The sequence below is a fragment of the Orbicella faveolata genome, unplaced genomic scaffold (genome assembly GCF_042242905.1).
Source record: "Orbicella faveolata isolate gen_17 unplaced genomic scaffold, um_ofav_v1 contig_15, whole genome shotgun sequence".
NCBI lineage: Eukaryota > Metazoa > Cnidaria > Anthozoa > Scleractinia > Merulinidae > Orbicella > Orbicella faveolata.
This window is the reverse complement of record NW_028301542.1, coordinates 1,893,451-1,920,960: the sequence shown is the minus strand read 5'-3', so window position 1 is coordinate 1,920,960 and position 27,510 is coordinate 1,893,451. Positions and strand designations below refer to the sequence as shown.

At 41.0% G+C, this 27,510-nt stretch overlaps 1 protein-coding gene across 1 annotated transcript; it reads left to right on the top strand.

The window, feature by feature from the left end:
• Window positions 1-433: 433 nt before the first annotated feature.
• Window positions 434-25,182, top strand: LOC110068986 (protein PTHB1-like). The gene is made up of 26 exons (XM_089287859.1): window positions 434-576; window positions 1,535-1,673; window positions 2,610-2,674; window positions 3,623-3,736; window positions 4,564-4,738; window positions 5,574-5,655; window positions 6,195-6,282; window positions 7,065-7,160; window positions 7,824-7,953; window positions 8,326-8,446; window positions 12,002-12,062; window positions 12,202-12,278; window positions 12,867-12,917; window positions 13,796-13,904; window positions 14,029-14,136; window positions 15,128-15,216; window positions 15,759-15,810; window positions 18,104-18,196; window positions 18,726-18,820; window positions 19,278-19,358; window positions 19,602-19,754; window positions 20,507-20,607; window positions 21,284-21,365; window positions 22,080-22,158; window positions 22,866-23,072; window positions 23,274-25,182. Exons 1-26 carry the CDS (start codon window positions 465-467, stop codon window positions 23,522-23,524), a joined length of 2,811 nt encoding a protein of 936 aa, XP_089143985.1. The 5' UTR covers window positions 434-464; the 3' UTR covers window positions 23,525-25,182.
• The last annotated feature ends 2,328 nt before the right edge of the window (window positions 25,183-27,510 follow it).

Genomic DNA, 27,510 nt, shown 5'->3' with positions numbered 1-27,510 from the left:
CTGAATTTTCTCGTGCTGAATTACTCTCCCCTGGGTCCCCTCCCTGGGTCATTATAACCACTCCTATATCGGTTGATGCCAAAATCACGGTATCAAACACCTGCCCAATCATTGGTTAACAAATTGACGTCAATTTTGTGGCAAAATTGGGTACCATATCGGTGAACTTATAAACGGGGATGGGCGGCTTATAAGCGGAAGTTTACGGCATCCTGCATACTGCTAAGAATGGTTTGCGTTGTAAACAGAAATTCCCTATAATTTCTTCAGTTTGGTGGGAAAACAAAGATAGTTTGACTCGAAAATGCCAAATTTTGTTTCTTGTCATCGTCGGAAAAAATTCCGTCGGTAAAAAATCGGAAAGTCCTCGTAGAGTCGATCGGGAAGTAAAGACAATCGGCTTCAGCACCAGTCACGTGACTTTGTTTGAGTAACCGCGGTACAACAAATCCTTCCTCTCCAACATGTCGCTGTTCAAAGCGAGGGATTGGTGGGCGACGTACGCTGGCAGCGACGAGGAATTCGATTTAGGATGCTTGTGTGTAGCAAACATCGACAATAATGGCTTACAGTTTGGTAAGGTGGCTTCTGGTTTTGTTTCTGTATAAAGTTACAGGGCTGTAACACATTTCTACGTAGGTAACATGTCATGACATGGGTTTTCATGGAATGACACAAGGAGCTTTATTACCTTGTTTTAGGCTACTTAGGAATCATGTTAGGAGTTATCCTGTACGTATTTATAAATGTTTACAATATCGAAGTTTTCCTTGACACAATTTTTTATACTGACGTGAAAATTTAGTTTATAATTGTCAGCTTTCATATAAACTCGAGCTAAGTTCAGTTAGGCTCGTTGCTAACGACATTATGCTGTGTTTATGTTGATATTTTATTCGTAGATTGGAGATCTTAAAAATAATGAACGTTAATTGATAAGAAACCACAATTTTGGGCGGTCGAAGAAACTAAACTTGCACGATATATATAGATATTTTAATATTTATTTTCCTGACTTAATCCCTGATAAAATAGGAAATTGTAATTTTTTTGGTACTTAGCTCTTATTAACCGAGCTGGAGGTTTGTATGGGAGAATCTTGACCGAGGTCGTGAGTACAGACCGACTGATATTTGTGTAGTGCAGTGGTGACAGTGCTCGCTTCCCACCAGTGTAGTCCAGGTTTGATTCTGGCCCGGTGCTATATGTGGGTTAAGTTTGTTGTTGGTTCTCTCCTTGCTCCGAGGGTTTTTCTACAGGTTCTCCGGTTTTCCTCCCTCTACAGGAACCAACATCTTCAATAATTTACAGTTCAACCTGATAGAGGACTTGCATGACAACCAGCTAAGGCTGATGTGGATTCCTCTCTAAATATTGTTAATGTAATTTTGAAATCTGTAAAATTCTCTGCTGAGTTAACTGTATAACAACACATAGTCAATAAGTCATCATGAGGTGACTCATTATTGCAAATAGCTTCAATTTTTGTTATTAAAACTGATACTATAAATTAATCTTTTGTTTTGTATTTCAGATAAAATAATAGTAGGTAGTTTTCATGGCATCCTTCGAATATATTGTCCCAAGCCACCTCATTTCAAACCAGATGACCTTATGTTGGAGGTTCAGTTACAGCAACCAATATTACAAGTGGAAGCTGGCAGATTTGTGTCGTAAGAAGATAATTTGTGCTCTTTAATTTATAGACTGATTTATGTTTAATTGAATCACTAACACATTTACAAGGGGGAGACTTGGTAGTTTGTGCCAGTTGTTCAAAGCCCGATCAAGCTAATGCACCATTTAGGGAGAATTTTGATTTCAGTGTTGTTACTTTTCAATATGTTTGTCAGTTTATTTTGTTTGTCCTTCTGTTCTGAGTTTGAGTAGTCTCAACCTACACAAAACATCAGCAGTGAAAAACATTTTTATGTAAGAAAAATTAATGATTTGGTTAGCGTTTAGTCCTGGGTTAACATTAACTGGCTTGTGAATGACCTAGCCCTGGTTAGTGCACCTGACTCTCAATTGAGCCAGCTGGTTTTGAGCAGTGGCTAACACCATTATAAATGTCTTGTTCTTGGGCGAGACTCTCATGACCCTTACAGTGCATTTCTCCACCTAGGGCACATGTAAATACAATTGTGTACCTGTGTACTGGTAAATATAATGATTGCTTCCAAAGATGGTAGCGTTTCCTCTAAAAGTAGTTTGAAACGATCCCTTGATTTATCTGCCATGTTGAATGTGAATGTGAGGTCCCCATGCTCTTGAATAACAGGTGGCTGACCAGTCAGAACGACGGATTGAGTAATTCATTAAATCTGACCAATCAGGATTTTTACGTTTGTCTGGTGGACGAAAAAAACAAAGAAAACAATAGCGTCCTTGCAGGCCATCCCTCCCCCTGCACTCATTTTGACCCTTTCCCTTCCCTTCTACAGCCTGCCATGCAGGCTAGTTGGTACATATATTGTAGATACATCTTGATATGGTGAAAGACTTAAGAGACTAGTTAGTCTCTAAACAGTGTCTCTTTTGCTTGGTCAAAATAAAATAAATATAATTTATAAGGAATTCAAAATGATACATTTTTTTTTGAATTTCAGAGGATTGGATCAGCTCCATTTAGCTGTTCTTCATCCAAGAAAACTAGCTGTGTATAGTGTGTCAGGTAAACCACCAACAATCTGCTTACAAGTGTGAATTATACTCATTAATTACTAGTCCCGAGGGAAACAGTTAGTTTTGTTTTCCCTCAGAATCTTGATATTTCCTGGGACGAAATATTTAGCCATTGCCATGTGACCATGAATCATCTAATAATAGTGCACGATATACAATGTATTCAACTAAACTTCAGCTATATTATACAAGATTCATTACACTGTATAGTGAAGTTATTGTACAAAATGGGTGCTTACCATTTGTCAGAATAAACCAGTTAAGATGACTGGTGAATAGTGATAAGGGTTTTTCCAATATCAGTAAACCAAACGAATGAGATGGCTCTTTCCATTTCCATTTGATTTTCTGTAACTGTTTTTGGCTGATGAGAGACTGGAATCTGAAGAATTTAGCAAATGGCAAGGAGATTTCTGCTGTTCTGTACCGAACAGAAAAAGACGACTACCTCTGGAGGCAGTCTGTAATTTCAGAATGGATTTTCCAGAAAATCTCTGTTGTATTTGACTTTCAACCGAAATTTTCCGGAGTTTTTGGCTAAACAGTAAGCACCCAATGTATTTTGCTAGTAATTAGTCCATTCCAAAGATAATTTTGTTTTCTGATGTTACAAGGTACAATGTAGTTTCTACAACTTTAGAAGAATCAAATAGTTCTCACAACAAAAGCTGTGTACAACATGATTCTGAGACAATATTTGGTGAAAGACAGATTTCTGCTGGTGGGCCCATTTTGTTATGTGCTGGTTCCTGAATATACATTGAATAAAAGAAATTGTACTGTCCTTAAAATCCTGGAAAGTCCTGGTCTGAATGGCAACTTCTCCAGGACTGCAAGGTCATTTGTAGGAACATTTTTTTGTTGTTGTTTAATTACTAAAAAATACATGTGAAATCTACTAAACACATGTACATACGTTTTGTTCTTTTTTCAACAGTTATTTCAGGAGCTGTCGAGCATGGAAATCACTACACCCTTAAACTGATGTATGAACACATTTTGGAAAGAACAGCTTACAATATGACATATGGACCTTTTGGTGGTGTCAAAAGTAAGTGTCTCTCACAGTTACTAGCTATATGTAATAAAGTGAGCTGAGCAAAAATTAGTTATTTTCCAAGTGCACTGGCCCATGTAACTTCAGTTTCTGTTGCACAAAGCACTTTAACTTGATCCTGGCATTGTGATGATTTTTGTTAGTAGGAAAAGACCAAGGTTTTTTGCACCTTTCACCCTCGTTGGTGCTCATCTAAATGGACACCAACATGGCGTCTCCATACAAAGCTCAATAAATCTGGGTGAAATGCTTCTCCAAATAACTTGCGAATGAAAACCCCCAGACCTAGATCTTTGTGAGGTTTATATATCAATCATCCATCATATCCCAGATTCTTGACTTTGTTTATTGAATGGTTATGATTTATATTTTTGATGGCATGACAGTGAAAACTAGCAATTATTATTGTTCTACTTAGGTAGAATTGTATCCAATTTATCTTCTCTCTCATTACATACATTTATTACATGGCTTGTGATTGTAGCAGAAATTATAGCATGCACTCTGATTGGCTAGCTCTAGGGCATAATTATTCTCTTGTAATATCCATAGTATGATTACAGGCCTGCAAAAACAAAACAGAAAGCCATAAATTATAATGAACAACTTAAATTAACATCAGACGTTTGGTCCCTGTGGGAAAATCTCAAAACCTTGGCCTTGCCCTATTGACCTCACTGTCACTCGGTCAACGCAGCAAGTACTCAGTTTGAGGTTTTCCAGTTAATAAGCAGTTAGTACATGCACATGTACGTGTTCCTGAAAAAAGTCCACATTAGTACCTTTTATTTGTCTATTAAACACATACAGTTGTTTTTTAGGTAAGGATTTCATTTGCATTCAGTCCATGGATGGCATGTTGTCGTTCTTTGAACAAGAGAGTTTTGCTTTTGGAAGATTTCTTCCTGGTTTTCTGTTACCTGGTCCCTTGAGTTATATTGGAAAGACTGATTCATTCCTGACATGTAGTTCATCAAGAGTGGTGGAATCATACAAGTGAGAAAATTAATAAATAACTGATTCAGTTTAGAACCTTCTTTCCAACCAATTGCGGGGGTTTCATTAACTTTTTCATCAGGAGGGCGACTGGTTCTCACAGGTTTGCAAAATGTTTTGAACTGAACTTCTTTATAAGAAAATCTTTTCCCTAGATTGTGAAACCAGGTGGGCAAAATCATCCTTGCAGCCAGTCAATTTGCCCGATGCCTGGCCCTTAATGAAATCCCTGCAATTGCCCCCTTTTATTAATCAATTTCCCTTCATTAAAATTTGATTGTTTTTACTTTTTATTAAGCACCCCTTCCCAATAGGTGCCCCCATTGTGAAAATGATATTTGACGTGTGGGTATCTGTTTGGTTATAACTTGTGTTTAATTAAGTTTTACCTTGCAACAAGCAATCACCCCGAGATACTTCAGATTTTTTGCAGAGCTATGTTGTTGTTAAATGTGGAACGTTACTTTATAGTGGTCGGTGCGCTTAGCGTCAACTGGCTTGTTCTCAGTCGTGACACTTAAACTGAAAAAAGAAATAAAATTATTTGGAATAAACATATTAATAGTCTTAAAAATCTCGACTGGCGGGAGTCAGATCAGACGAGGGCTATTTACAAGCATGACCAAGGAGTTGAACTAAGGTCTACTGAGAAACAACTCCAGCTTAGTGGTCAGAGTGGGACTTGAACCCGTTAAGTAATCAGTATGGTATGGTATGTTCTATGTCAAATCTCGCACATCTTTTGAAGGTGTTGGCTAATGGTAAATTCAAGACATCACCACTGCTGAAACAATTGGCTGCAACTGTTAAATTTTGTCTTGTTTTGTTTTTGCAGATACCAGACTCTAGCTGTTGCTACTGACGCTAATACAAAAGAGGACATTGGAAATAAAAAAGTCTCAGGAAAAAAATTAACGGTACTTAAAACCTGAGTGATAGCAAAACTTTACATTAAATATGAATGTCAGACTAAATATAGAATGAAGTTCGCCTAAATTAATTCTATAAAAATTACCACACAGCTGTAAATTCATATATTTTCAACTCACAACACCTCATGCAGTGTAATTTGTGCCATAAGTTGTAGGACTACAGCAGAAAATGTTTCAGCTTTGTTCTGTCATTTTAATTAAAGGTAATATCCATGCTGCCGTTACATTTTCTATGTACATGTATGTGTTCATACTTGCACAATGTAAATGTACCTGTCTTTATTTACTTTTATTTATTCTGACGTACTTATTATGTGCAAGAGGCTTTATTTATTATAATATTGATGAATTGCGACGTGTAATTACTTTCTGTATTCCTTAGTATTAATTTGTATTAACTGGTGTTAAACTTAATTAATAGTGATAATAATATTAAATTAAAATAATATAGAAATTTATGCCTCGACCAATATTCAAATAATTGTGATTCAGAAGTATAAATTTCTCATTGTTGTATTTTGCAGATGGACTGGACAGCAAATATTGGAGAGCATGCAATAGACATAGTTGTTTTCAGTAGTACATATGCACCAATTTCAATATTTGTCTTAGGTGAGAGTATTTTTAGTTACTAGTAAACAACTTACAAGAAATCAATTATTGTTTCCCACTACAAATATTTACATACACAGATTGTTTTCATTTGTACACTGAAATGGACTGCACTGGGAGCTAATCCTTGTAGTATTAAAACACTTGTACACAGAGTTCACATTTACGCACAAATTGTGCGTATACTATATATACGCATTAAACTTTCATAAGATGAACAAACACAGGGCCTGTCGCATCCTTTGGATGCACAGAATTAAATGAAATTTGAATAACATCAAATAGCAGAAGAAAATGTGAAAGAAAAAATAAGTTACCAAATTGTATAAAAGCAGTCTTACTCCTAAAGGCCTTGACTTTAATCCAAGAAAAGGAAAGTGAATTCAATATTATTGAAGACGCTTGTTAATAAACTTGAATAAACATACAAAGGACTCAACATGGCAGCCAAATTAGATTGCCTCGAGACTTTCTCTCTCTCTCTCTCTCTCTCTCTCTCTCTCCTGTGAGGGTTATGATGTAAAAACCTTCGGATGAAAAATGGCACCAAAAGGGACTTTTTTTTCAGACATTCAATTTATGAGGATGCTAAATATTGTACAGGACCACTAGAATTTTGAAGCTGAGGGACCCAGGATGCTTTGATTGCAAAAACTAATGCTGACACTGCTTGTAAGAGGGTTAGTTTTAGAGACACTGTGATCTCCTGTCTTAGTTTATTTTATCTTAAGGTTGCATCATGCTGAATTTGTTTATTGATGTCAGAATGTTTTGGCTTGCAGGTGAGCGCTCACTGTTCTGTCTCAATGATAATGGATCAGTGAGATTCATGAAAAAATTTGAATATAATCCCAGTTGTTTTATCCCATATGCTTCAGGTAAGAAAATTAATCTAATAAAATATGGGCAATAACTTGGCAATGACTTGTAGTGGGGGTGCAGTGGCCTCATGGTTATAGTGTACTTGCCTCCGGATCAAGCAGTCCAGGTTCAAGGTTTGGCCGGAGACATTGTGTTGTGTTCTTAGGCAGGACACTTTACTCTCACAGTGTCTCTCTCTCCACCCAGGTGTACATATATGTATTTCTACTCCCAGGGGGCAGTAGAAATACTCCTAGTCACTTCATGCTACTGAAACTGGGAGATAAGTGCTGGCCTGATGGACCACTTGGCCTGTATGCAGACACCTAATAACTAGGCAATGCATTTAATAAACTCTCCCACATTCACAGTAAAATGATATTTGTGTATTATTTTCTTAGGGATGTGATTTCCAAAGAATCATAGATCGATTAACTTGCAGTACCTATTAAAATAAAATTGGACAATGCATAGTTATGAGTAACATTGACAAATTGTAAACATTTTATGTAAAAAAAAAAAAAAAAATTATGGCATATAGATAATGTAAAGTGTTTAATGTGCACTTCATAAGATTCAAACATGTGTTCTTTATGCAGAGCTTTTAGCCAGTCAGTGAACAGTTGCTGAGATATTGCTGATCTTACTAATCCCTGTGATTTGTACAAATTTGATTTCAGTGGTTGAAGGGAGTGTAAATGCTCTGATTGCAACCTTCAACAAAACTTTGATGATTTACCAAGATGTTGCACTAGCGTGGGCTGCACAGCTTCCCCACATCCCTGTTTCTGTCAAAGTAGCATCATTTCAGTAAGTTAGCAACTGATTAGTATCTGAGGAATAACACTTAGTTATTTTTTTGACAAAAAAAAAAAACATGATTGTTTATAATGGTGTTCCTCTATCCCAAGGTGATATGAAAAGTTTGAAAAATTCAGAACAGAAATTAACTTGTCAGCTTTATACCTTGGCTTCCTATGGGATTAAGGGATGTTTTCCAATTGGCCTGCTGGCCAGCCCGTAATGAACCTCATTACTTAAGGAATACTGTTTTTTTTTATGAAAATTTTTAAACTTTGACATGGTCCCCATTCTTGCCAGTCATTGACCATTGGCTGGGTGTAGTATTGTATTACAGTTTTTCACACTAAGTTTGTTGTTTCTTGTCGATTTGTAATCCAGAGAACTACAAGGTGTAATAGTGACCCTTGATGATACAGGCTATGTACACTGTGCGTATCTGGGAACCGATCCCTCAATGATGGTGACGCCAGCTCCTGAAGCTAGGGATATTAATTATGAGGTAAGCACAATTATTGGTTTGCAGGAATGCAGGTAAAAGTGCACCTCTTTAGGGGGAGGGGGGTGGAGATGAGGATTGAGGGAAGGGTTGGGCGGGAAGGGCTGCGATTGGGCAGTTCTCATTTTACCATTGCCTGACCCTGTACATCCTCCTAAACCCCCTGTTTACTGCATCCATGCAGGACCTTTCAATGTCATAAAGGACATTTTCTGCGTACATAGAAAAAACTTTAGGCTAGAATATAAGGGGAGTTCAAAATCTGCATGTACTGTAGTACATACTGTACCAACAAGACTACTGCCATGCAAAAACCCTTCAGGTTCATAACAGTTTATCATTCTGACTACATGTACACGTAGTGTCCAACCGTTATTGTTAAAGCAGTTACTAAAATTTTGGTTTATCATGATCTTTGTTTTTACTTCCCATCCATTTCTCCACTCCCCTTAAACTCTCTCATAATGCCTCTGCAATAATCAAGAGGTTAAGCATGACGTTGACGGCAGACGGCAAACAGCAAAGACAACTTGTGATTTTGAATTCTTTTCTTCTATATGGCATCCTCGTCTCGGAGAGGCGATGGTCAGCGTATCAGTGTCGACAGGCTCTTGAGTGACTCAAAAGCCCGATTCTTGAGTGGCAGTCTTTGTTGCAGCTGGTACAGATGTAGTTGGTGGCCTCACGAACTGATACTTGTCGTTCCTTTCTCGCCGCCTGCTTGATTGTCGCCTCGGCCCTGGCCTTCGTCTCAGCCCTGAGTGCCCCCTCCTCGGTCTTGCGCGAGGACCTCCCAGGTATTGGGATTGAATTCAGCGAGTCGCAGGTCACGCTTGCAAACATCCTTAAAGCGAAGGAGTGGCCGGCCCACGCGTCGGGCGCCCTCCCACAGTTCCCCGTAGAGGACTTGCCTTGGCAAGTGATCGAGTTCCATACGGTGAACATGACCGAGCCACCGTAGGCGTCTTTGGATGAGTAGTGTAGGGATGCTCGGCATGTCGGCTCGTTGAAGAACATTGGTGTTGGAGACTCTGTCCTGCCAGCGGAGGTGGAACCCGTTGAGCCGCTTCTCTTGTCTGGCGTATGTGGGCCACGACTCGCTTCCGTAAAGAAGAGTGGAAAGGACACAAGATCGGTAGACTTGCAGCTTGGTCCTCTTGCTCAACAGGTCATTAACCCACACTCTCTTGTTGAGTTTGGCCATAACGCCGGCTGCCTTGGAGCCTGGCAGTGTTGAAAAGCTTGCCATCTGACCTCGTCTGAATGTATACACCCTCCGAGCAATCAGCAAAGGCGTAGTGGAGTAACATTGAGAAGAAAATCCCGAACAGGGTTGGTGCCAAAACGCAGCCCTGCTTTACTCCACTGCTGACTGGGAAGGCATCCGAGGTGGCTCCATCAAAGCAGACGGTGCTCTGCATGTCCTTGTGGAAGGCGGTGATGAGGGCGAGGAGTTTTGGTGGGCAGCCGATCTTCTGAAGGATTTGGAAGAGCCCACTACGACTGACCAGGTCGAAGGCTTTTGTCAGGTCCGCAAAAGTGAGGAACAATGGCTGCTGCTGCTCACGACACTTCTCCTGCAGCTGGCGGAGGGAGAAGATCATATCTACTGTGGATCTGCCGGCTCTGAAGCCACACTGGGACTCTGGATAAACTCGTGAAGCAAGACTCTGCAGGCGACCCAGTGCGACACGTGCAAAGACTTTGCCTACAATGCTGAGGAGTGAAATGCCGTGATAGTTATTACAATCGCTTCGGTCACCCTTGTTTTTGTAAAGGGTGACTATACTAGCATCTCTCATGTCTTGTGGGATGTGTCCTTTCTCCCAGCAATGGCAGAGGAGCTTGTGAAGCGGCTGGAGGATGGAAGGTTTGCCATGCTTTAGGACTTCTGCTGGTATGCTGTCCAACCCTGGCGCCTTGCCACAGGCGAGGTTGTCAATGGCTTTGCTGAGCTCCTCTAGTGTGGGCATCACGTCTAGCTCCTCCATGGCTTGAAGTCCGGGCAAGGCATCAAGGGCAGCGTCTGTCACGATGTTCTGGGTCAAGTAGAGCTCGAGATAGTGCTCGACCCAATGCTGCAGCTGCTTGCTCTGGTCGGTGATGACTTCGCCAGACTTCGCTTTGAGCGGTGCTGTTTTGACACTCGTGGGGCCGGTGGCCGTCTTGATCCCCTTGTACATCCCTTTGGTGTAGCCACAGTCGACGGCTGTCTGGATCTTGGCGCACAGGTTCTGCCAGTACACGTTAGCACAGCAGCGGGCGGTCTGTTGGGCTTTGCTCTTAGCTACTCTGAGGGCGTCGCGTGTGCTATGGCAAGAGTTCTTCTTGTATGCCAGCAGGGCTATCCTTTTGGCTTCCGTGACTGGCTGCATTTCATCCCAATGCGCCTCAAACCAGTCAGCATTCTTGCGCTCTTTTCTCCTGAAAGCGGACATGGCCGAGTCGTAAATAGCAATGCGGAGGTGAGACCATTTGGTGTCCATGTCTTTGGTTGTAGGCTGGTCAGCAAGCTTCTTCTGAAGGGTCTCGGCGAAGCTCTGAGCCTTGGCTGGTTCGGCAGTAGCGCAGGTGTTGATGCGAGGGCGACCCTTAGACTTGGCATGATGGATCTTACGCGGCTTCAGCCTGATCTTGCTGCCAATGAGGGAGTGATCCAAGTCGCAGTCTGCGCTGTGGTAGCTTCGTGTGTGAAGGACGCTGCTGAGGTCCGCTCTCCTGGTGATGACATGGTCTAGCTGGTGCCAGTGGCGGGACCGGGGATGTCTCCAAGACACTTTGTGCAGCTCCTTGCTCTTGAAGTAGCTGTTGGTAATGCAGAGGTCATGGTGGCAGCAGAGTTCCAACAGTCTCTGACCCTTCTCACTCAGCTTGCCAACACCGAAGTGGCCGAGACAGGTGGGCCATGCTTGCCAGTGGGATCCAACGCGTGCGTTGAAGTCGCCTAGCAGGTATAGGCTTTCGGAGCGGGGGATTTGGGACACTGTCTCCTCCAGGGCCTCGTAAAACTGATCTTCTAATCCGTAAATAAAGCACACAAAATTGGAATAACATGTCCTACTATTCATTGCAAATACAAATAAGTTGACCCTACTGTACACACAGCTGAAGAGAGACGGTAAAAGTTTCATTTTTGCCGTAAACGTCATGCTTAACCTCTCTAATATCTCAGGAACACGTCTTTTTGAAAAATTATCATCTTCATGTACACAAACATGTAAACCTTTTCTACCTAGTGGTAAAGAGTCTCATCATGTTAAAGGAGCTCAGTCACAGCATTTTGATTTATTTTGGCATTGAAAACATTACTGTAACTTGAAGGAAACCTGAAAATAGTAGGTTATTAAGGTAGAAAAACACCAGATAGATAATAATAAACCATAAAGGAACAAGGATGGTTATGAATGGAGAAGATTTACATGGATTACAAACCGGATGAACTTGAAAAATTTAGGCTTAACTTTTCAAGATGAGCAAACAGTGATGTAGCTCATTTAATTGCCAACATGTCATCTTTATTTGACATTTTAATTTATGTGGTATGTTTTTGGGTTTCAGGAGGCTGATGTTGAAATGAAAGAGCTGCAAAAAGAAATCAAGGAGTCTACAATTAGTTCAGGTAGGTAAAAGGATTATTTCCCCTTGGGGAATAATTGAATGGACATGTATTTGATGCTGTACTTACATGAACATAAAGTCTTTCACTTCACTTCACTTCAACATCATGCTTATTTTGATCTTGCGGATCTTTTCTACAGAACTTTTACCGCGAGCACAACAAAAAGAAGACCTTCTCATATCTGTGCATATACCAACAAGCCTAGATTCTGTGTCAGTAAGTGACCACTGTACAGGCAAATTTTTTGAATAATTATTTCATACCTACAAATCGTATCAGGTGTATTCAGAAATCATGCATAATCTTCTATTAATGATACCATGACCCGAGTATCATAGATCATTTAATATCTTTAAACAAAATTCCTATTACGGCTATTGTTAACAGTACATACATGTACATATACCTCAGTCTATAATGTAGACACACTTAATTGTCATAAACAGACTTCCCTTGCTCCTGAAGAAACCAAACTTCATTTAAACTCACTTGACCCTCCTATAGTACAATTATTGTCATGGGCAGTTCATTTAGTCCTATCTGAGTATTTCACTAACTGTAACCTGTAGTTTTTCAGTTTCATTTTATGCACCAGTTAGACTGCATTTCAGCATGAGTTTGGTGGATGAAATGTGACATTGATTCCATAGAAGTCAGTGCTGCGGTCGCCATCTCCATAAACCTTGCGACTTTGCAGATGGCACATGGATATTTCAAGCGAATAATAGTGACTGTTTTACAATCTATTTACTGGTTGAAGATTTGTTCAGCTTGCAACAGGGTGTGTATTATTTGTATTCACAGCAAAGTACAATTGATGATGGTGACGAGTCATTCCCATCAATCACAGTCACGGTAAGGCGACACATTAACCTTCTTACATGTAGTTGCTAGCGTGATCAATACATGCACAGCTGTCGTTTATCTCCTCACCCAGACATTGTCATGTGTTGCTGTGTTTATGTTGATGTAAGTTCCTAGAATTGATAACTCTGAGAATGTGGAGTTAGGGAGACTCGTACATGTAATTTAGCATTTTCTGTATTCTAAAAGAAGCCCTGTGTATAAATAAACTCATCTACAATCATTCCATGCCATAGAAAATACAGCCAATCAGAATACAGGAAAGTAGTTGTTTAACCCAACCTTCCCATCATGCGCCGCGCGTATGCTGCTTTGACTGTGTTGGCCACTGTATTTTCTATGGCGTGGTATAAAGTAGTTATGCCCTTTCGTGGGTTCGTGTGTATGCCGTGAAAATACAAGTGACTCGTGGGATATTCCATGGTATGCCACTCAAAAGCGTTGCATAACCAGTGTATAAATTGTTTGTCCATGTGTGCAACTGTCTAGCTGTCTATCTGTCAATCAGTCAATCAGTCAATCAGTCTGTCTGTCTGTCTGTCTGCCATCAGTGAAGTGATCAGACTATCTGTCTGCATCTTTTATCTAACTATAAGTGGAATGATCTTACTTAATTGTAGACTACCAGTAGTCCCTCTTTCGCTTAGTCCGTCGAGCGAGACCGTGAATAAACCGCGCGGAAAAAGTGACCGCGTGAAATAAGCGAAAGAGGGACTACTCGTAGTCTAACTTTATTGTGTAACTGACTTTTTTGTGGAACGATCTAACTTGTAACGATTTGACCTTGAGTTGACTGATCTGACTAGATACCGCCTGTATTTGCAGCATTGTTACAAAGTGTGTGTCACGTGATGTCTTTCTCGTCCCAGGTCACTCTCAAGTCTCAAGCTCCAAGTCCGATAGAAAATGTTGTCCTTAGTGTCATTTCCAGTCCCCCCATCATGTGCAACAGGTCATCGATAGTCTTCCCCATAATCGGTGAGTAAAACGTTTATCCTAAATTTGCCAAGATTCACATGTTGTGGCATAGTTCCCTTAACGTCTGGGATCAATAGTAGCAACCTTTTCTTTTACATGTTTTTCCTTTGTGTTTTTTTTTCAGGAGACAGAAGTGAACCCGTGTCTGCCGAGATTTCATTTTATTCTCGTGGTGGTTCCATTCCTTGTTCGTTAAAAGCTCAAGTCACAGCCACATACGTTACAAACTCCGGTGAGTTTAGTCTGAAGAAACACTTGTCTCTTTTCGGTGCCAGTTTCTGAACGCTTTTGAGGGGAGTCCAAAATTCATACGGGAAATTCCATTCTGATGACGTGAATCTCTGAGAACCGACTAGCGCTTCTCAGTGATAGGTTATAATATTTAAAAAACAATTATTCCGCGCAGTGGCGGTGGCTAGTGGTGGATATTTACCGATCCACGAAGTGGCGAGGTAAATATCCACCACAAACCGCCAACACTGAGGGGAATAAAGTTTTATGCATAGCAAACCAGAAGGATAAAATACCCGAAACAATTATTCAGACTCCGAGGTAAATTTGCGCCCAAAATGTGCAAAAGTGCATCGAAAAGGGAAAAAACAAATGTGACAGGTAATTCCTTGATCTATCCAAAAGATTAGTTCAGTTCAGTCTTCACAACTTTTGCGGGAAGTTACTACCCGGAAGATTCACAATAAAGTTCATTGCCGAATTACGGAAAGCGACGTTTTGTTGTAGATGCCACCATTGTGCTTTCTTAAGGAGAGATTGAACTTTTGTAGGCACTTGCTAAGTTACATCAGTGTCATTTCTTCAAAAGGATTAGTAAGTCTTGTAACCTTTGAAACCATGCTATAAGATATGTTAAAAATGTCAATGTTCTAATGGTGTTAGTGTGTCCAAACACGTTTATTTTTGTGCTACATGTACTAGATATTTTTCCTCGAGTGCAATGTTTTTCTTTTCCCGCATCAGCCCCTCGCGTTTTGGCTCGTTCATATCCCACGCGCCGGGTTTATATTTTGCTAAGCTTGCGATCTCAACGAACTCAAGACAAGATAGAGGATGTGCGGACACACTAAATGTTTCTAACGTCTAAACAATAGCACGAAAGCTACTTTGTTTAGGTTTTTGTAAATTGCAGTCGTAAACGAATCTGTTATTGACGAGTGTAAATAAGATGTTCATTGATAACTTTTTTCCTTACCTTATCCTGTTCACAGAAGCTCCGCGTGTCGCCCAAGCTGATATACACTTTCCATTAGCGGTGGTCTGTAAGGGTTGTCAACCAGTGAAAAATGCTAATCATAAGGTGAGAAGTTAAAACAAAAGATATTAAAAAAAAAGAAAAAAGCCGTTTAAGATCTGAAATTCAGTCCGGGGCTAAATAAAGGAAAAAGACCAAGTTGTTCTTAAAGTTCGAAAAAAGCTGAGAACAGTTCTAAAAGGGAATTCCTGAGCCACGTCGGCAAAACTTTAATTTTTTTCACCAGTAACTGGAAGTGGGTGATTCAGTTTTCCAGGTTAGGTTTGAGTTTTGTAGTCCTTTAGTTCTTTAGTACGTCTGTTTGATTGGATTTGAGGAGATTTGACTCAACAATGTGCCTCTGATAAAATGCAGATTGGAAGTAGATTTTTCTCTAGAAATGCCAATTGAATTACATAGTCTTTTTGCTATTTTCGGTAAGAAATATGAGTTTTAGACACAGACTAGTTATAAAGCAAAGTGCAGTGAAAAGGTGCCTCGTTTCGTGAGTAAAATTCAGGAAATTTTCTTCCAGCTCTATGAGTAGGAGCCCTGCAGTGAAAGAACAGACCTTGAAGAAAACTAGCTTGTTTTGATTTTTCTTGCAGTTAACCGTAGATACCAACAAACCCCCTGTGAACCTGGCTGAAATATTTCCTGGTAAGTGATATTCGTTTGTCCTATACCTCCACTATTTGGGTGACACATGTGTGATTTCAGAGGCTCTAATACCCTAATACCCTAATACCCTAATAGTAAAAAGTGAAGCCTTTTAGCCACTGGCTCATAGCTGCCGGAGCTTATTACGGTCTCTGTAGCATGAAGCGGCTAGGAGTATTTCTACTCCTCCTGGACGGGATGCTGGTCCATCGCAGGTCACTCCCCCGCAATTTGGTAGGTTTCCCCAACAATTTGCCGATACCCATTTATATTCCTGGGTGGAGAAAGGCACTGTGAGAGTTAATTGTCTTGCCCAAGAACACAACACAGTGACCCCGACCAGGGCTCGAACGCGGACCGCTCGATCCGGAGTCGGGCGCACTAACCATGAGGCCACCGAGCCTCCAATACCCTCATGCCCTCATGCCCTCATGCCTTCATGGCCTCATGCCCTCATGCCCTCATGCCCTCATGCCCTCATGCCCTCATGCCCTCATGCCCTCATGCCCTCATGCCCTCATGCCCTCATGCCCTCGTGCCCTCATGCCCTCATGCCCTCATACCTTCAAACCCTAAAACCCTAGTGCCCTAATACCCTAATACCCTAGTGCCCTAACACCTTAATACCCTAATACTCTAATACCCTTGTATTCTAATACCCTAATACCCTAACACCCTAATACCCAAATACCGTAATATTCTAATACCCTAACATCCTAATACCCTAACACCCTAAAACCCTAGTACCCTTAAGTACCCTAATACCCTAATACCCTAATACCCTAATACCCTAATACCCTAATACCCTAATACCCTAATACCTTAATACCCTAATACCCTATTACCTTAGTGCCCTAATATCCTAACAACACCCTAATACCCTAGCACCCTAATACGCTAATACCCTAACACCCTAATACTCTAACACCCTAGTACCCCAATACCCTGACACCCTAATACCTTAACACCCTAGTACCCTAAGACCCTAATACCCTAATATTCTAATATGCTAATACCCTAACATCCTAATACCCTAATACCCTAACATCCTAGTACCCTAATCTTCTAATATGCTAATACCCTTACATCCTAATGCCCTAATACCCTAATACCCTAATACCCTAATACCCTAACACCTTAGTACCGTAATACCCTAACACCCTAGCACCCTAACCCCCTTGTACCCTAATACTCTAATATCATAGTAGCCTAATACCCTAACTTATTATATGGCTAGCTCCGTGAGCGGGCAAGATGAATCAAATCCTGCGCTGTGATTGGCTACCCGAGCGGGCAAGATGGAGCTATCTTGCCCGCTCGGGACTACCCGCCATGTCCCGCAAGAAAAATTTTCCCGAAAGCCATATAATAAATCCTTTATTGACCAAGCTTGTTCGGCCAAGATGGCTGGATATTGGCCTCGTTCTTCTTTTGCGTGTTTATGGACCTTGACTCCGTCTCGGTCCATAAACACGCAAAAAAAGAACTTGGCCAATATCCAGCCATCTTGACCTCACTAACCCATATACCCTAACACCGTAATACCCTAATACCCGAAAACCTTTGTACCCTAATAGCCTAGTACCCTAATACCCTAATACCCTAGTAACCTAGTACCCCAATAACCTAGTACCCCAATACCCTAGTACCCTAGTACCCTAATATCCTAACACGCAATAACATTAGTAGCTTAACACCCTAACACCCAAGTACATAACTTTTATTTGCACGAAACACTTGGTGTTTTACACTTATCGCCAGCTAGTCGCGTTTAGGAGACAAAGTTTCTCGATCTTAATATGCCCCAACCATGCAAGATTGAAATAAAATACAGTATAATATGGCTAGCTCCTTGAGCGGGAAAAGTGAACGGAATCCTGTGCTGTGATTGGCTTACCTGAGCGGGCAAGATTGCTCTATCTTGCTCGCTCGGGAGTACCCGCTGTTCCCACAAGAATAAAGTGTTGTTTTTCCTCAGTAAATTTTTTATTGACCAAGCTTTTTCGGTTAGGATGGCTGGATATTGGCCTCATTCTTTTTTTTGCGTCAATATTCAGTCATCTTGACTGAACAAGCTTGGTCAATAACCCATATATATGGGCAATCTCATAAATATTAAGCCCGGGTTTGAAGTTCGGGTTGGGTGCCCTGTGCTATTCTGCAAAATGAGAGAGCTTGCTCGCGGGTTGTCCTTGGGTAAATCTTGATGAACAAGGCCTCCCTTCAAGAAATTGCCTCCTTTATCTACATGTTGGTCACCATTTTCATCCATCATTTGTTTTTATTCCTGTAGATATGGTAAACGATGCTGTAATTCCAATGGCAGCAGTTGGTATCCAGTACTTTTCTGGACCGGTTGTCACTATCCTCGCTTCAAAAACATCACGTATGTGTACTCCGACTTGATATCTAACAATTCTTAACCATGTGACAAGACTCCTATCCCCTCACCGTCACCTATCTCTTTCGTGAATAGGTGTCACATAAGGCCTCAATCTACTACAGAGCACCTCCATTCTTCTCTGTCTGCTGGAACACTTCGTACTTCCATGTGACAAGACTCACTCGTTGAAAAAATTGCACAATGTATTTGGCCATTTCCGAGTTTGCCTTTTGTCTCAATTTCAAAACTAGTCCTTATGAAAAACTTTTTCATGTAAATGAGTTTGACTTGCCGGTTTGGAACTGAAGGTGTGGATGAAACACTTTTACATATGATCTGTTTCGCTCAGAGACTCTTTTTTCTACAGAGGCAAAGGACAACTCAGAAACGGCCATTGTACTCGCGCTTGCTGGATACGAGATGGTTATAGCCAACGAGGCCCTACGGGCCTCGTTGGCTATCTACCTTCTCTTATCTAACGCCCGCTCTTTGAATAATTGTTAAATATTCGATTTGTTTCTTTGCTCCACAGAGAGATACAGAATCCAGTGTGATGTGTTTCAGGGAATGTGGCTCATTCTGCACGAGCTTTGCAAGCGGCTAGACACGCACTTCAAGAAAAACAAGGTGCAGTTAAAACTTCAACTGCTTCCATGAATAATTGTTATTGATTAGATGGATGCGTAATTGTTCTTGAACGGAAATTTCAACGGCTGTATCTTTTCTAGCTTTTTTAGTTGGGTCAGAATGAACTCGCAGTTGTAGTTCGAGAAGGTGCTCTATTTAATTTGACTCGTCCCAAACGTTCGCAGTTCATGTACTCGGAAACACTCGTGACATTTCATTATTCGATAATAAGAATCGAAAAGTTTTCGGGAACTTTACGAAGATTTGCGATCCATATAGTGGTACGCCGTGTTCAAATTACAGAAGCTTAGTTATTTAATTTGACATATCCCAAACGTTCGCAGTACTCGGAAACACTCGTACCATTTTTTATTAGACAATAAGAGTCGGAAAATGGTCGGGAACTGTACAAAGATTTGCGACTGGTTTAAATGACTTTGTTTGAATTTCTTTGTAGGAGTCTGTTCAGTTCCGTGCTTCTTTCATGGGCCCGTTACCGCTCCAGGAGTATTACGAACTCATAGATGCACACTTTGAGGTAAATGTTTTCCTTTTTCGTTTCTCTTTCAGTTGAAATTGTGACTACAGTAATATCCGGTTGTTTGAGAACCTGCTTGCAGAAATTTGCCATTTTAATACCCAAAAATATAAGAACCTGTTCAGTCGAGCAACATCAAGCAGGGTCTTATTTGTGGAGACATTTTGTAGTCATGTGCGTGTGTGGACGTCTGGGTCAGGTGATAATCAAATAACACGCATGTTGCACGTTTGTTATTCACAGCAACGTCGTAACCAGGCAAAATATCGCGAGCTGTTAACACAGCGAGCTCAACAGTTTCGAGCAATCCAGAGAAGATTGTTGACAAGATTCAAGGACAAGACCCCGGCACCACTTGCGAACCTCGACACACTGTTGGATGGGACTTACAGACAGGTAATCAATTTAAGAGTGGCGGATTAATGACGAGTGATGAAGGTCTAGTTTCTCCTCACACTGTTTATACGCTGTTTAGTAGACAGGTGATGAGAATATAGAGAATCATCATTTATGATCATCTTTGTTTAATTGGTAAAGCCGATTAGGAGTACGGCGGTTTTCAATTGAGTATTTCAATTGCCTTAGTAGTTTTGGCACTCAATTGAAAACCGCTCGAACACCAGTTGTTATACCAATAGAAAAGGATCCACAAGCAAATAAAATCTAAGCCTATCGAATCAGTAAGGTAATTGTTTAGCCCCAATCATGAAAAGAAAGAAAAAGAAAGAAATACTTTTGGTAAGTGATAAAAGCTTCAGTTGTGTGCGTAATAGACCCTTTTAGCTTGGGCGGTTTGTTTTGCCATTACAGACCACGTGGTATTCTCTAGAGAATTGTTCTTTTATCCATCTTAAAATTAACTGTTCTGTTATCAATCTTAAGGTTATTCATTCATACACATGCGACCATTTCATATGGTCTGAAATGGGCCCAAGCTAAAAAGGTCAATTATCTTATAATCTCTTCTTGGGAGGCTCAGAACTCATATTAAAATATATCTGGCAACCATTTGGCATTCAGGAGAATTGATATTTCAAACTTCTTCGGCCAAAGGCTCTGTTAGTTTTGGGAGTGTTATTTTGGTATACAATGTGGTAAGTTCCTCGTGATTACTGTGTTGTAAGTGTTTACCTTTATCCTCTCTTTAGCTCTTAGCGTTAGGCGAGGCCGAGGAGGAATGTGAGCGAGCCATCGAGACAGCTGCTTATAACTTGTCGTGCGGGACGCGACTCTTAAATTTCCTCATCAAGTAAGCTCAGTCACTTTAGAGGCTAATGTTAAACTAAATGGTGAAATCTGGGCTTGGAAATGCCAACTCTTGATGTGGATCAAGTCTTGGTCGGGATCGAATCTGTCGATTTTGTGAGAGACATCACTCACTCACTCATCCTCTTCGCTCCTTCACGAGTGGAGCATAAGGCCACAAGTGAGAGACATCACGTCCGATAAATTCTTTCGTTTTTAGTAGAAAAAGAAACTCAAACTACTTTTTACGCATCGCCGCGCAGCTAAGATCTTATCTAAATATGCCAACTAAACAAAGGAAAAATGCAAAGATTACTGAACTCTGCCTCTGGAGTGTTCGATGCAAATACATACACGTTTCCAGCAGGAGGGTAACCGTTTTTCACAGGCAGGCAATGCTTTTTAAGCTGATCTTGAACTTCTCTATAAGAAAAACTTTACTCTAGCTGGTCAAACCACGTGGGCAAAATCATCGTCACAGCCGGTCAATTTGCCCCGTGCCCGGCCCTTAATGAAACCCCTGTAAACAGTGCGAAAATACAATATTAAATTCATAATTCACACATGGAAGCTAGTCAAAGTAAAGTGAGGCAATCTGCAACTTGGAATACTTTGCCGAAAAAAAAAAACCATCTTTGTTATGCTTTAAAAAATGATCTCGTTTGTTTATATCTTTGCAGGCTATGGACTAACATGGCGGATCAGGACTTCGAAGTACTGCAGACAGCGCTATCACCAGACGTATCCGAATCAGAGGAGCAGGTATGTTGTTTAAACACTACTTACCCGTAACTAGTAACAGATATCCGCCATTTCGACCCCGTATATCAAGCGTCTTAGAATAAATAAGACGGGGATTATCTGTACTACATGTAGTCTGCCTCTCTAAATATTGTAATTTATTTAGTCCTTCGGCAGTATTCGTACGCAACTTGAAAGTCCAAAAATTCAACGTGTTGGAAGTCCTTAACAGTAAATTTGGGGCTGGAAAATCGTGGTTCGCTCTCAAATGGTGAAGCGTCTACGTAACTATGATAGTTGTATGAAATTTGGCCATAATTTCACAATGTCTGTCATTAGATAAGATATTATTATTATAATATTATTATTATAAGTCCTTGAAAGTCCTCTTAAATCCCTGCTGTGAGCAATCAGTAAAAAAGAATCAATTTCGACCGACTATTAACCCAAAACAACGACCTACTCACAGATTTAACAAGTGTAAGGACTGAGTGAGCTATTCAACGAAAGCTGGTATCAAATAAACGACTGCTAAAAACTGTTACTAAAAATAGCTTAGTACGGGATACGTGACATTACGGATATACGGATAGGGGGCATATGAACTCCCCTGGTCATCGGCTCCTGTAGATACTGTATTCTTGTGCGACTGATACTTTATCTTTTGAAGGCTGACTTACAGTGACCGTTAAAGGATGAAGTTAATTTCACGTTTGTTTGTTTACTTTCCCTTAGGGCTGGGAAGAAATTACAGACGCCGCCATTACGCACCTATTGCGGACCTGTCTAGCGAAAAGTGCTAAAGATCAAGCGGGTTCGTATTCATTTAGGAACCGCTCTTTCATTAGGGGGAATAAGTACCAGTTGATGATCAGCTCGGGTCTCTAATGCCGGGCTGAACCCGCAGCTTACGTTACGAAGTTACTGAGCAACCGATCACGCCTTAAGCTTGTTGGCGTGATAACTGTATTATTGACCGCTTGTGCTATTCTTTGATTGTTAAAATATAATCGGGAACTTTACGAGTGTTGCCACGATGCTTTGTATGGAGCTGAAGATAAATCCTTTACATGGGACTTCAGGCTCCATTGTTTAAAAGGTGGATAACGCTATCCGCTGGATAAATTGCTGTCCAGTGGCTAAAAGTTAACAAAACAAACCACGCTATCTGCTGGATAGCGATTTATCCGGTGGATATAGTTGTACACCTTTCGCACAACCCGCTCCTGTACTTTACTCCCATCAGTATTTACTAATTAGTTACTGAAAGTTAATAAGAAAATATTGAAAATGTTGTGTTAGGAGCTTGTATCCGGGCTGAGGAGGTGTTAGTTAGATGTCTCAAAACGTCAATCTGTGTGAAAGAAGAAAAGTAATATGTCCTTTTTTCATTACGAAACCCTTCTAGAGCTCTGCTGAAACACTTCAGTGCCAGATCCAATGATTTTGATGCATCAAAGAAACGTTTCTAGTGTCTATTTGTGTTTAGCGATAGTCAATGTCCTTTGCGTTTGCTTGTAGTTGGTGTTTCTGCCATGAAGATTCCTCCAGACACTAGCAAACTAAAGAAACACATCGCATTGATGTGTGATCGCCTTAACAAAGGCGGCAAGCTTGATTTGTCGATGTCGTCACAGACTGGGGAACCCCCTGTCCAACAGCAACAACAGAAGGCAGTCATGCCCCTGGAACCCCTGAGCGAGATTCAGGAGGAAGAGGACGAGACAGGTAACTCTCAATACTGATCGGTAGGTTATTTCTCCTTACGAGTTTAATATACTGTCAAGGGAAGAGGTGATGAGAAACAACGATTTCACCAACTAGGGTGTATTATCTGGATACACCACTAACTTCTCAAAACTAATTATCTTAGTGTAACAGTAAGAATTTAAGGAGAATTCGAATTCCTAACTTTGTCTTTATTTACAGATAGCTCATCCGCGCCCTCCACAGCCGACGTTGACCGCTCGTCCGAGATCTCCGACACGGAGTCCTTGTCAAGTGGCGGAAAACTACCGCAGCGCTTACCGCAACTGAACCACTCCAGGAAACCTCTTCCAGATTTGAACAAGAGGGTGCTGGTGACACCTGGGTCTGAAGAGGAAAGTATGGTACTCAAGGGAATTGGGGCGGCTTCCGTGACGAATGGTTTGCCCGAAGATCACGAAAGAGCGTTGTAACGCAGCTTAGTTACTCTTCGGATTGTCACGCAACGTAACAGTCATTTTTTGTCTTAGTTGTCACCCAGAATTACACAGTTGTCACACAACGTCGCACAGTCAATCCTCGAAACGTCGCTTCAAGAGTTGTCACGTAACGTTGCGTAACGCACTAAGAAACAGTTTTGACGTAGTAATAATATTGATGTTTCTTCTCATAATTCTTCTCATAATCATTATAGCCATTTTACCTTCACATTCGTATCCGGAAACCATTCATGATGCAAGCAGTGTGTGTGACATGATATTCTGTCATACTCATCTCGATCCTTTGGTATTCTTAAAAGTTTTTGTCATCATGCCCCGTGCTGCCAATTCTTATGGAGTAAATTTGTTTTTATCCTTACAATAATTAATTTAAATGTATCATGAATTGGTAAGATATTTCCTGGCATGTAATATTTCTCTGGTCAAAGAGCTCTTTCAGACATAGTGTAGTTCACGATTACGGTGACCAAATAATTTTGTGTAAAAAGATTAAGTCAAGATAAAGTGTGCTTCAAATTGATGTTAGGTGTTCGAAAAATAACTTAATGTACAGCTAATGTAATACATGATTGTACAGCGTCGTATAAGACATGAAATGTGTCTGTATTGTAAAGTTGTAGAATGTTGTACTATACGAGTTTCACCTCATCTCAATAGTTATAATCCACTGGGTTTTCAATTATCAGCGTAGACTGTTCACAGCCCTCTATTTTCTCGGATTTTATTCGATCGTTGAACGCGCAGATAGAATCGCGAGAGAACTGGAAGCCAGCGCAAAACGCAAGACTTGACTGGGTAGGGGGTGGAGACCAACTCACCCCTCACCCCCGCGTGTTTCGTGCGTGCTACGCTCGCTTTTTCTTTCGCGTGCGTAAATAGAGAGGCTGAGAACAGTCTATTCCCAGCGATTCTCTGACTTTCAAGTTAGTCGACTCTCAAGTTAGTTGTTCTATTTCCGTCTTAATCTTCCTCGATCGTAAACCATACCTGTTTTCTTTCGCTTTATTTAACTTTGTAATCTTATTTTTTTGTTGTTTTTCTACCTTGGAAGTTTATGATTTCTAGTACAGTTTGAAAGCAATTTTGTAAATAAGAAAAACCACTCTGAGTATTGTGACATGCTGTAGCTTTCAAGTTTTGTCATTGCGCTCACGAATCCCGTAGTTAAACATAATTGCGCTCCAAATGGACCATTTGTAGAAAAAATACGCCTCGCCGCTCAATTTATCCTGCAGAATTTAAGAAATATGCGAAGTTTCGTAAGAATCCGTTGCAAACTTACGTAAATATGGCCCTTTATGGGGACCCCAAACGTGTCAATTTTTACAAAAGAAAATGTTGGCTTGGAGGCAAGCGCTACCCCTGGCATTTCTTTGTGGAAACCGGCAAGCTTGGGGTCCCATGTCTCCATGCGTTTGTAAGGGATTCTTGTGAAACTTCGCATATGTTCTAAATTCAGCATGATAAATTAACCTATGGAGGTGATTTTTTGTGTATATGAAAAATACGAAAAATTGTTGATATTGCGTGACATCTTCAAAATGGCCATTGGCAAGCCGCTTGGACTGTTTTATTGTTAGATATTTATAGAACTCGGATGTCTCGATAAATTAAAGACAGTTACAAATGTTGAGGCGTTCAGTCGCATTAATTTTATATTTTAACTTTTCTTAGGGGCGTGCTGATCCTTTGCTAAAGTAGAATGCGACCGTACTTATTTTTCAGCAACCTCCCGCCCCCCCTTCCAAAAAAAATTCCCTCGGAGTACCCGGACCCCGGCTGAACAAAGCCACAGTAGGTTGTAAGAATCAAGAGCCTGTTGTCAGGAAAGGTGCTCAGTCTCGAGTAACAATGAACACATCTAAAGTTTAGAGTGCTTGCCTGACCTTCCAGGAAGTCTTTCTTTAAGGTCCGACTACTACTGTGTATACGCAACGAAGGCGGTGTTGTCGAGAAGGGCTTGGGGGAGAGCTGTATACTAATTGTCTCGCCTCAATCTCTTCTCCTCTTTGAAACCGTCGTCCCGTGGTGGCTCCATAACTGGTCGACGAGTGAAAAACTCACCGTAAGAGGTATATCTAGATTTCCGAGGAAATATATAAAAAAAAAATAGGCTTGATTGATCTATCTTCCACCTTATGCATGGCTACACTTGGTTTGTTGATAAAATTCTTATCATCCGATCCACCCAGCATTAACTATCATTAATAATATGGATGCCACCTGAGTGTCCGTACATTAAAAGTTTATTTCAATTGTAAATTTCAATGTCGGGGCCATATAGTTGTCAACAGGAGAGTCGAGGTTGTACACAACGGCCATATTGGCTTACAGAAATGTTTTCATTGTTAGTGTCCTAATATTGCCGCCATGATAGCCTTTTAAAATTCTACGGTATAAAGGGACGTCAGATCGTAGCTGGGTTACCAAAGAAGGTGCGTTAGTGAGCCTAAAAGCGCGATTTTTAGGTATGGTGTCTGCGAAGTGAACTCCCAGTTTCTACTGTGTGATGAATTTGCTTTTAGAGCTCACGGCCGTCGGTGGTGATGTATCATTCATAGAAGTGCTTTCCACACCCACTGACCGCTATGTGGGTAATTTGGAATTTCTTCTTGTTTGTCTTGATCTGCGAAGCTTTGTTTGTTATATTCATCCTTCTGTTTACTCACCGCCAGTTCAAAAGTCTCCTCAAGATAAATCTAAAAGAATGCATGACTGCGTTCTGGACATGGGTTGAAATGGCGCTGTTAGGTTTGTCTTGGACCAGTATCGTTCTGTATTTTATCAGGTTCGGGCTAGGCGTGACGGACTCACGAAGAGGGCTTTTCGAGAGAATCGTCAAGAATTTGTGGATTTCCACCATCTCGCACTGGTTGATCAATTGTTCGGTTATGTCTATGCATTTTAGTTTTGATCATCTCGGTGAAATTTCTCCGTTTATTTTGCTTCAACCGTCGTATGTCTCTTCTTGGATCCACCTTGAAATGCGCTGCGAAGGAAATGCTTAATTTGGGAATCATTTCCAGCCTGGTTTTTGTCGGATTTTCCCATTGCTGCTACCTAGTGTTCTCACACGAACTGTACAAATTTCACACTTTGTCACCACTGTAGAAACCCTCATCAGAGTCATATGTTAGCAAGTTCAGTTATGTTAGCTTGGAGCGAGCCAACAGAGTCCTGGGTCCGATGACGTTCTTCTTCTACAGTATAGGGGTGGTCTTCATCCTGGTCAACATACTCCTGTCAATCATTATTAAGAACTTTAAGAGCGCGAAGCGAAACAACGACCTCCAGTCTGACGAATACGAGATCGTCGACTTTATGACAACAATTTATGAGTTGGTTGGGATTGAGGTCGTGATCGATTTTCAAAAATCGGGTTTTTACCGAGCGGGATTTTGAGCAAACACGGTGCACAAGAATAGAAAACGGACCGACGAAGCTGCGCTACTGAAGGAGAGGGTCGATCGACTTGTGACGCTTATCCAAAAAGCTCATTGTTAATGATGATGAAGAAGATTTTCTCAGAAATGAGGGAGAAGTGACCTATCTATTGCCGGATATCAAACTGGAATCTTACCCTTGAGGACAACATCTAGAATGATATTAGCACTGGTACCTTATTGAACGAAACTCAGCTGTGTGTATTAACCGCTGATATTGACAGAGCACCTTTTAAAAACATGGCGCCATTTGAAATCGTGTCCTTTACTTAATGTTAAGGTCCTCTCTATATTCCTATAGCTTGACAAGGCCGGCTTCGCCTGCGAGTGTTTCAAGCTACCGGCGGTGTCAGTAAAACAGCAGTTGGCATATTAAACTGGCTGCTTCAGTTGTGTAGAATATGCATGCGGCCCCCCGACCCCGGGACATAGCGAGGAATGTAACATTTGTATAACGTTACATTTTAAACTTCCCCCCGCCCCTCGGGGGGAAGGTTGCTGTTATAATACCCACCC

What these genes read in the sequence shown, in the direction of transcription:
- LOC110068986 (XM_089287859.1), top strand. Translation starts at nt 465, where the DNA reads ATGTCGCTGTTCAAAGCGAGGGATTGGTGGGCGACGTACGCTGGCAGC. An exon ending in GGAGTCTACAATTAGTTCAG is followed by an intron (nt 12,063 to 12,201) that starts GTAGGTAAAAGG and finishes TCTTTTCTACAG; the next exon opens with AACTTTTACCGCGAGCACAA. An exon ending in CGCACTTCAAGAAAAACAAG is followed by an intron (nt 18,821 to 19,277) that starts GTGCAGTTAAAA and finishes ATTTCTTTGTAG; the next exon opens with GAGTCTGTTCAGTTCCGTGC.